This window comes from Impatiens glandulifera, chromosome 2, assembly GCF_907164915.1.
Source record: "Impatiens glandulifera chromosome 2, dImpGla2.1, whole genome shotgun sequence".
Classification (NCBI taxonomy): Eukaryota; Viridiplantae; Streptophyta; class Magnoliopsida; order Ericales; family Balsaminaceae; genus Impatiens; species Impatiens glandulifera.
The window spans coordinates 48,427,595-48,438,966 of NC_061863.1; the positions used below are offsets into that span (position 1 = coordinate 48,427,595).

At 34.9% G+C, this 11,372-nt stretch overlaps 1 protein-coding gene across 1 annotated transcript; it reads left to right on the plus strand.

Annotated features, from left to right (window-relative positions):
* The first annotated feature begins 7,672 nt into the window (after positions 1-7,672).
* LOC124924788 lies at positions 7,673-8,557 on the plus strand. The gene has a single exon (XM_047464779.1). It carries the CDS (start codon positions 7,673-7,675, stop codon positions 8,555-8,557), a length of 885 nt encoding a protein of 294 aa, XP_047320735.1.
* The last annotated feature ends 2,815 nt before the right edge of the window (positions 8,558-11,372 follow it).

The following is an 11,372-nucleotide window of genomic DNA, read 5'->3' on the forward strand; positions in this document are numbered from 1 at the left end:
TCTATTTTTCAAGAATCAAGACGAAATCGTGAATTTGGATTGCTGAAAATTGATTAGCTGTAGTATGATGGCTTGAAAATTGTAGAGGAGTGGATTTGATTTTGAATTGTTCAATGTCATATATTTATGTAGTTCTTAAAAGATTTTGAGACTTTATTCATTATTTTAAAGATTTTATAGTCTAGTAACAGATTTTAAGTAATTTTCTTGTAACTATTTATGTAGATTTGATAATTTTGATTTTAAACCAAATAAATCGATTAAACCGACCAAACCAATTTTCAAACCCTTCAAACCGAACCGATCAAACCGACTAAACTAACGGTTTCATATTTAGCAAATCGACCTCAACAGTTTGGATGTGCATTTCGATCAATAAATGGACCAAACCGAACCGCTTACACCCTTACTTTATTTAAACTTTGAAATGGTATTTACTTCATTAGTTTTTTTTAGTTTTTTTATATGATGGTCTTATTCCCCATATTCAACAAGTGGTGGTTCCTTTTTCAACTAAATTTTTTACTTAATTAGTTTTTTTTGTTTTTTTTATATGATGGTCTTATTCCCCATATTCAACAAGTGATGGTTCCTTTTTCAACTAAATTTTTTCATTGTTATTATGGAGAAGTCACGACTAATAGAAAGAGAACTGGACATTACGAAAAGGATAGACGAAGAAATCAAAAGGAAACAAAGCAATCCAAATATCGGTGAGGGGAGTCGAAGTTCATTTCAACGTGTAAGGCCACGATCTTTAGACAATACTACTAGATATATTATTTTATTATCTTAATTAGCATTCAAGGGTATTTTAGTCTATTAGCACTTAAGTGTATTTCAGTCTATTGTAATCATTAACTATATAAATCTTTCATTACATTTAGTTTATTTAAGTTTGTTAATAAGAAACCCTAGCCTTTCTCTCTTTATTTATCATGGTATCAGATCCTCCATTTATGGATTCTCTTTGTTCAACCTACATCATTCAATCTACATCCTTCGATTTGAATTTGGTGTTTGAGTTTGCAATCGTCAATGGTATTTTTTTCGTTTTCGCTTCCTTTTTCTCTAGCTGATTTTGTTTAAAAATTTGTATTTGTACCACGTCGTGCCGCGTCATCTCGCATCGTGCCGTTTCGTGCCATATTTGTGCTGCTGTATTTGGGTTGTTGTTGGAGATTTGTATTCGTATCGCATCGTGTTGTGTCGTGCAATATTTGTTGTTGCTGATTTTGAGTTGGTTAAACCAGGTTCTTACATAGTTTGCCAATATTTGTGTTGTTGTATTTGGGTTGTCGTTAAAGATTTGTACTCGTCTGATATTGGTAATACAATTACTGCTCCAACCATGGATCCATATATATTTGAGAAGTTTGAACAGTTTAAGCAGTTTCTCGCCTCACAGTCACATGCCATGTCCGCCTCCTTTCATAAAGGTTTGTCATCGTTTGATAGTTAAGGTAAATCGTATCCCTTATGGATATTAGATTAATGCACATCTAATCATATGTATCCTAATATTAACTCATTTGTGTCAGTCAATTATATTCCACCATCTTCCGTCATGACTGCCGATGGTACTCCAATGCCATTGGAATGAATTGGTTATGTATATACATCTTGTTTTTCTCTCCCAAATGTCTACCATATTCCCCGTCTTTCTTTAAACCTTGTATATGTTAGTCAATTGTGTGATTCTGGTCTCACAATTTTGTTTACTTCTTCCAATTATTGTGTTAAGGACCCACAATCACAAAAGGTGATTGGGACAGGCCGTAAGAAAGGAGGACTTTATGTTTTAGATGAACTCAAAATATCAGATGTTGTTGCCTTCAACATTGACTTGTCATCATTTCATTTGAATAGTTCATCTTTGGAATTTTATCGTTGGCATTCTCGTTTGGGTCATGTTTCTGGATCGCGTTTAAAGTTTTTAGTGTCTACTAGAGCTTTGGGTAGTTTATAAAGTCATGACATTTCTGATTGTAATGGTTGCAAATTGGCTAAATTTTCAGCATTACATTTTTATAAAAGTGTTTCCACTACTCCATTTGATCTCGTGCATTTTGATGTGTGGGGACCTTCTCCTGTTTCTTCTAAAGGATGTTTTCGATATTATATTTTGTTTATTGATGACTTCACTCGTTATACTTGAGTTTATCTAATGAAACGCAGGTCTAAATTTCTTACTATAGTCACTAATTTTTGAGCTCTCGTGAGAACCCAACATTCTTCGGTCATTAAATGTTTTAGGTGTTATTTGGAAGGTGAATACACTTATAATGATTTCTCTCAGTTATTTGCCTCTGATGTTACAATTCACCAAAACTCATGTACTGACACTCCTCAACAAAATGGTGTGGCTGAAATAAAACATCGTCATATTGTTGAAACAGCTCGTTCTTTTATGCTATCAGTCGAGATTCCTAGTGTGTTTTGGAGGGAAGCAGTTCTTATCGCTGCTCATGTAATCAATAGAATCCCAATATCTCATAAATCAAGTTTGTCCTATTTTGAAAAATTATATGGTCATTCACCTGATTATTCCTCGTTGTATTTTTTCGGATGTATTGTTTTATCCTTCGACCACATGTTGAACGTAATAAGTTGTCTCCCCAGTCTGCCTTATGTGTCTTTCTGGGTTATGGTGTTGGTCAAAAATGGTATTATTGTTTTGATCCAGTTAGTCAAAAATTATATATTTCGCGTCATGTTGTGTTTTTAGAGCACATTTCATTCTTCTCTGTTCCTGCTAGTTCAAATCATATGACCCAAGCAGATCTAATTCGTATTGATCCCTTTGACACTGAGCCCGATGAATATATATCTGATACTTTAGTTCACGATAAATCCACCTCCCCATTCCCTAATCCTACGACCACCCAAATTCCGGATGAGATTGCGAATCCTCTTCCTAGTCTATCTAATACTTTGGTTCATGATACATCCACCTCCCATGTCCCTACTCCTACGACCACCCAATTGCCGAATGAGATTGCGGATTCTCCTCCCGTCACTCCACTCGCATTCGTAAGTCTACTAAACTTCCCGATTTTAAGTACTCCTTTTATTCTACTTCATTTGCTTCTTTTGTCACTTCTGTTATCGTTTTTTTGAGTCTTCATCCTATAAGGAGGCAGTTCGCGATCCCCTTTGGCAGACTGCTATGCCTGAGGAACTTACTGCTTTACATCAGACTCATACATGAGATTTTGTTTCACTACCGTCTGGAAAACATGCCATTGACTCTCGTTGGGTCTACAAGATTAAAACAAAATCAGATGGTTCCATTGAGCGATACAAAGCTCGACTTGTTGCTAATAGCTATTCTCAAAAATATGGCATGGATTATGAGGAAACATTTGCTCCTGTTGCAAAAATTACGACTGTTCGCACTTTGATTGTTGTTTCTTTGTCTGTCAATGGAAAATCACTCAAATGGATGTGAATAATGATTTCTTGAATGGTGACCTTCATGAAGAAGTTTATATGATGCCTCCCCCAAGTGTTTCTCATCAGCTTGGTGAAGTTTGTAAACTTCGCTCTTTATGGTCTCAAACAAGCACCACGTGCCTAGTTTGAAAAGTTCTCTATTGTGATCACTTCGCTTTATTCCTAATCACCATGATTCGGCTTTATTTGTCAAACGTACAACAGCATGACGTATTCTTTTATCCCTATATGTTGATGATATGATTATTACATGTAATGATCATGATGGTATTGAAACATTGAAGTCTGAGTTGACACATTTTTTGCTATGAAAGATTTAGGCATGCTGCGTTATTTTTTGGGAATTGAGATAGCATATTCTCCTAAAGGTTATCTCTTATCTCAATCAAAGTACATTGCTGATTTGTTTGAGCGCGCTCGACTAACCGACGACCCATGAATTGGAGCTTGCAACGATAGTGTTTGTTTTGAAAATTTGGCGTCATTTTCTATATGGGATAAAATTTGATATTTTTTACTAATCACAATAGTTTAAAATATATTTTCACTCAAAATGAGTTGAATATGCGTCAAAGAAGATGGTTAGATCTAATTCAGAATTATAACCTAACTATAAATTATCATTCTGAAAATGCTAATGTTGTGGCTAACGCTTTGAGTAGGAAGCCGACAAAAAAGGAAACTAGTTTGATTTCAAATCTGGTGATTCATTCTAAACAAGTTGAAAAATCAAAATTTCTGAACAAGATGACTATTTTATTTCAAAGATTAAAAAAGAGTTGACAACGAAAGCAAGAACAAAATTTCAACTTAATAAAGATGGAAGTTTATACTTCCATAATAGATTGGTGTACCTATCAATGAAGTGTTAATAAAGGAAATACTAGAAGAGGCACATAAATAACGATACACCATTTATCCTGGCAGTACTAAAATGTATCGAGATTTAAATGAGTATTATTGGTGGAATAACATGAAAGAGAAATATCTGAATTTGTGTCTCAGTGTCTGACATAAGTGAAAGCAGAACATTAAAGATCAGGGGGTTTGCTACATCTTTTACCCATTCCACAATGGATTTTGTGTCGGGCTACCAAAGACAAGAATGGGTAATACAGTTGTGTGGGTGATCGTTGATAGATTAATGAAATCTACTCACTTCTTGGCAATTCCAATCGGATTCTCGTTGGACAATTTAGTACAATTGTATATCAAAGAAATAGTGCGGTTACATGGGGTACCAATGACTATTGTTTTAGATAGAGATATTAGATTTGTCTCACATTTCTGGAAGAGTTTACATCGATATTTAGGTACCAAATTGTATTTTAGCGCTACATTTCATCCTCAAACAGACGAATAGACAGAAAGGGTCGGCCAAATTATGGAGGATATGTTGCGAGCATATGTTATAGATTTAAGTGGATCATGGGATGAACATTATATACCTTTGATAGAATCCGCGTATAATAATAGCTATCAATCCAACATACAAATGACACCTTATGAAGCTTTGTATCGTCGTAAATGTCGTTCTCAAATATGTTGGGATGAGGTACGAGAGAAGAGACTAATGTGACTTGAGATAATAGAAGAAACTATTGATAAGATTCGTTTGATCCAAGAAAGACTAGTTGTTGTTCAATGCAGACAAAAGAGTTATGCGGATAATCGTAGACGGAAGTTAGAGTTTAATATTGGAGACTCTTATGCGAGATGTGAAAAGATTTGGAAAACGTGGAAAATTAAGTCCCTAATTTGTAGGACCATTTGAAATACTAAAGAAGCTTAGGGTTTTGGCATATGAACCTCCTCTACCACCATCATTAGTAGGAATACATAATGTCTTTCATATTTCTATGCTAAGGAAGTATGTTCCTAATGCTGATCACGTAATCAATTATATACCTACCATTAGAGCTTGGGACAAAATTAACATATGAAAAAGTTTCAATAAGGGTTGTAGATAGAAAGGAAACAAGTACTTTGATGACAAACAATTCCTAGGTCAAAGTTTAATGAAGCAATCACTCAGAAAGAAAGAGAAGCTACATGGAAATTGGAAGAGGAGATGAAGTCAAAGTATTATTCTCAATTATATTGGAAGCTAGCTATATAAAGTTTGGATATTCTAAAGATGTGAGTATTATAATAATCATTATTATTATATTTGATTATTATAATAATAAGTAAATATATTAAGTGAAAAAGTAGCATATTATGCAAATAGTTTGTTTTAAAATGTACATACATGAGTAGAAATGTCATAATCACCTAGGAATGTGACCGAGAGGCCCACCCAGTTTAGAGAAGATTTGCGTTGGTGGAAGCCAAAGGCACGGGAGGGTCATTGGAATGGGATCCGGCATGAGGCCCACCCAATTTAGAGAAGATTTGCGTGATGAAAGTCAATCTCAGCGGAGGAAGTTGAGAAGTTGCGTAATGAATTACAAGAGAACTTTAAAAATAGAACTGGAGAATGTAGTTCTTGAGTCACAAAGAGAAGCTGATCAACCTTCGTTTCTGTTGATGATTTGGTATATATGTGAGATGCCTCACATTCAACAATCATTGATATTCATCCAAGAATCCAATAAGAAACTAGCACATGATGTGCTGGATACATATATCAAGATGTTGGATGCATTCAAAGACCATGTACTGTGCAAGAGCGTCTTTTGTCCCTCCTAAGTAGGAAAGATGCAACTGATGCATCTGAGAAGTATTCGGCCTCCTGAAGGAAGGACAAAAGGCAATCAAAAGTCTTTAAAGGGTCTCAAGAATGTAAAGATCTCAGAATGAGCTGATCAATAAGAAGCCATTGATTTATTCAATAGTGTCCTATCTGTCACAGTTTCTGGTCTTGAATCATCCTTGACTTATGTTATGGGGACTAAGGCATACTCAAACTTGGTCGCGAAGCTAATACGCAAGGACACAAACAAAAACAAATTTGACCAAATAAATGAAGCTTTGGTAGTGCTGGATATTTAGAGCATCCCCAGAGGCAATTGGAAGAGATGGAATTCAAAATACAAGATATTGTAGAAGGACTAGACATCTTGCTCAAATTCTTGATCAAGACTATAGTTTTTCTCCTCAACATGCTTAGCTACTAGGAGATGATATAACACCCCTCTATCTTCAGTTTTGACACATTTATGTAGTTAAAATCAGTTTGCAGGCGTACAAAATCAATAGCCTATACGGAACTGAGGTATATGCATTACAACTATCCTTTGATTCTGGGAAACAAAGAATTAGAGTGCAGAATCAGTTACCGACCTTTGTTCTATCAACTCCCTACATAATACTACTTGGCATCTAATTTCAAATTCTTTTAATGTGTATGGAATGCAATGTCACTATAGCCTAATCTCCAGAACATGCAACAATAAGGTGAGATGTGTGAAGACAGATTTCAAGTTTCAACAACCTTCAGAATGCAAGTTCATAAAAGACAGTTTCCGGCACCGTTCAAGTTATAAACCATGGAATAGTAAAATTAGATGAAACAAAAACGATTTTGTAATTCCAATGACCTAATTGGGACCTAGAGAGAGCAAATAACAGATGATTTAGCACATGTTTCTATGCACTCACATGCTCACATTTTGTTTTCTTTGGCATAAGTAAATGAACATGAATATTTTTTTGTGAACCAGCAGCTTAATTAAAACCATTCAAATGACCTGCCTAATGCAGGGTTAAACTATCAAAATATTAAACAAAACCTGATTAAAGGATAACGTGACTCCTCTTAGATCCAACACTCCACATAAACTATGTGTGATAATGTGCATGTTGTCGCCTCCTCAGCAAGCATCAATAACATAGAACATGTTGGAATAGCCATGTGTAGAAAGGCCAGCATAAATGACATTTTAAATATTGTACAGAGAGAAGGAAATAGAAGAAATATAAATATAAAATGGCATCAATCCCACAGGGGAGACAACTGAACAAAATAGTAGATATATAGCTTGATTCATGTGAATTATTAATGGGGCAGAAACATTATTAGCACATGATCACGACAGACCGTGCTTAATTTACTTGCATCAGATTTCTCAATATCCGTGCATGTTAATTATCAGTTGGCTGAGTGATCTTATGACATGGTGGGAGGGGAACATTGATCCAACAATGCCAGCAAATGCTTTCTTATTTAATTCAGGATCAAGTTTCACCAGAATACTAAAAGGAGACTATAAATATGGAACATATACAAGAGGAATACCAAACTCAGAAGCAACTCTTCAAAACAAACGTGGAGTTTAATCTATCAATAACTGTGCAAATGGAACCATCTTCTCCCATCAGAATGAACACACGTCGACATGCTCGTTCTATCAGCTTTCCATCAAGAACTCATCCGCTCCTTCCTCAGTTCAATGAACACCTTAACAGACTCAAGGAAACGGAGTCCACATCTAATTCACTATTTTCTCTTGGAGATAGATTGAGTGGCCTTCAAGATCTGTATGTTTATGCCAATGACTTGATACATATGCAGTCATTGACATTGGTCCAAGAATCCAATAAGAAACTAGCAGATGAGGTGTTGGATACATATATCAAGATCTTGGATGCATGCACAGTAACCAAGGACATTTTCTCACAAGCCAAGTACGATGTGCAAGAGCTTCTATCATCTCTCCGAAGAAGGAAAGATGCAACTGATGCATCTGGAAAGTATTTGGCTTCCAGAAGGAAGAACAAAAAGGCAATTCAAAAGGCTTTAAAGGGTCTCAAGAATGTCAAGATCTCCGAAAGAGCTGATCAATTGGAAGCCGTTGGTTTATTCAACAGTGTCCAATCTGCCACAATTTCTGTACTTGAATCATCATTGACTTATGTTATGGGGACAAAGGCACGCTCAAGCTTCGTCTCGAAGCTAATCCGCAACGAAAGCAAGGACACAAACAAAAATGAATTTGACCAAATAAATGAAGCTTTGGGAGTGCTGGATATTGAGAGCATCCAGTTACAGTTGGAAGAGATGGAATTCAAAATTCAAGATATTGAAGAAGGACTAGACTGCTTGTTCAAACACTTGATCAAGACTAGAGTATTTCTCCTCAACATGCTTAGCTACTAGGAGAGGATATCACATCCCTCTATTCAGTTTTGAAACATTGATGTAGTTAGAATCTGTTCATAGGTGTACATACCAAAATCCTATACAGTACAGTATAAAGTATAAATGAATACAATATTTACCAAAATACATTACATGTCTTTTTATGATATCATTTCTCCTTCTATAAGCCATGGAGGTAAAATTGCATAATTTATCCCAATCTTTTGTTGGATATATTCTCTACATAATATAAGATATAACATCTAATTCACACACCTTTCTTGTGGCGTTGGATACAAAGCATCATAGTTAATCTCAAAGCCATACAAAATAAAGGTGAGATGGATAAGAACAAGTTTTTACAGTTTCTATGATTTGAAGACATGAAGTAAACAAAAAATAATGAGCTTGATTGGTGTGCCAACCAAGAATCACACTTGATAATACCCACAAAAAAGGAGCAGTTGGCATTAAACAACTTCTAATTTTATTGAAACAACTCAAATACTTGAATGATTTGGATGATTTCATGTTCAATAAAATAAGTTTATTAGAGTCTACTCTCTCTATCTCTTTTGTTCTATTTGCATCGTTCAAGAAATACAGGTCAAACAGATTCCAACTGTCTTGAAATAAGGAGACAAGCTAATAATATTTTGGTGTTGTTTTGGAATATAAAAATGGTATTCGAGAGTAAGACACTAATTTTAATACTAAGGGTTTACTTTCAAACCTATATATTATAATATACTTTTTTTTGAAAAAAAATTCAAGATTTTATTGTAATCGTGAGTGAAACGAAAAAAACGTTCATAAATAGTTTACAGAAAAAAATGAGGGTGAAGAAAGTAAAACCAAAAATACAATAAAGTTAGATTACTTAAGTTCGAGATAGTTCACATCCCCTTATTCTTGATTGATGCAAAAGTTTAGAATAGAAACCTTAATCTTACCGGCCTCAAAACTATTTCCTTAAAAATTTCTCCTATTTCGTCTTTCCATAATATCCACCATATAATAAGTGAAATGCACTTACATTCATTGTTAATAACCCCTCTAGAGTATCTCGAGATCCATTGTTCCCAAAAGTCTCTAAGGAGTCACGACCCATGGATGATTGATAACGTTCTTAAAAAGGGCTCAAATGGAGGAGGTAATGGGACAATGGAGGAGAATATGATTGGCCGTTTCTTTGACTTTGAAGACAGAGACGGCGTCTGTTAGTAAGGAAAAATCATTTTTTTGGTGAGTACATACAGAAACTTGTAGTAAAAAATGTTTCAGATCTTTTTTATGAGCACACTAAATGTTAAATTTTAGTTTTTTTCGAAGGAAGTTTTGACGTAAAAGTGATTGAAAGAGTACATTATAGAAACTTGTAGTAAAAAATGTTTCAGATCTCTTGTCCCTGGGATCTTTTTGATGAGCACAATAAATATTGAATTTCAGCTTTTATCGAAGGAAGTATTGACATTAAAGTGATTGAAAGAGTCAAGTACATTATAGAAACTTGTAGTAAAAAATGTTTCAGATCTCTTGTCCCTGGGATCTTGATGAGCACAATAAATGTTGAATTTCAGTTTTTGTCGAAGAAGTTTTGACGTAAAAGTGATTCGACTTAGGAACAAGTCCGCAAGATAACGTGATAGGTATGTTGAATTTCAGTTTTTGTCGAAGAAGTTTTGACATAAAAGTGATCCGAAAGACTCTAGGCTCTTTGATTGCTTGAGAGGAATAATCTTTCCCAGTCCGAGTTAAAAAGAGATATGTCTATTCTCGACATTTGACCGTTTTCTGTCTCTGTGCAATTTAATTTTTCCCCTTCCAACACCCGGAATAATAAGGTGGAAACAACTACATTGTTTAATTCCATAAATGGCCCTACTAAAGGGCCTAAATACATAAATGGACCCCTTCTGATAATGTTTACAAAATGGGCCTTTTTGCCCTGCGAAAAGTCTGTAATACCCTCGCGCGCCTGATTTACCGCTCATGTACGAGAAGAGAAAAACACCAGATCTATGTTACTTGAATAAAAGAAGGAAATATCTAACAGTTTTGCATTATACCAATTAATGTAGACCAGACAGAGAGAGAGAAGCATAATATATTCCTCATGGGGGAGACAACTCTGATAGAGAGAAAGAATTAAATATCCTGAATTATTGATGATGCTCGTGCAACTACATTATTAGTATTTGCACATAACCACGATAAAGAGACCCTAGACATATTTTATAATTCAAAGTAACCAAACAAATTATGCAATGCCATAACCACATGCTTGTTCTTGGTGACTGTGCAGATGATGTCTAAGCATATGATAAAACGATTCCAATTGCTTTCAGATTCCTGCACATGATTATGAAAATAAAATATTGTGGTAGTTTTTAAAAATTGACCTATATTAGTATTGCAGCAGAGAACACGTTTCCAGAACCAGATGTGTGCAGATAAATGAGCATAAATGACAATCTTAAATAGAAATGTGAGTTGTCATATATCCCATGGGGGAGACAACAGAAGAGAATAGTAGTTGCATACCTTGTTTCATGTGAATTATTAGCACATGATCACGACAAACCCATTGTTAAGCTTAAGTTCATCTGACTTCTCAATAACCTGACTGGTAGGAGGGAAACACTGAACCAACATTGAAAACAAAGCCAGCAAATGCTATCTCATTCAGATCAAGATCAAGATCCCGATATTACCAGAATATGGAAAAGAGACTATAAATATGGAGCATATGCCAGAAGAAGAGATACCAAACTCACAAGCATCTTTTCAAGACAATCTTAGAAGTTGAACTAATCAATATCAGTTCATTAAA

Coding starts and splice junctions, on each gene's coding strand:
- LOC124924788 (XM_047464779.1), top strand. CDS start 7,673: ATGGAACATATACAAGAGGAATACCAAACTCAGAAGCAACTCTTCAAA.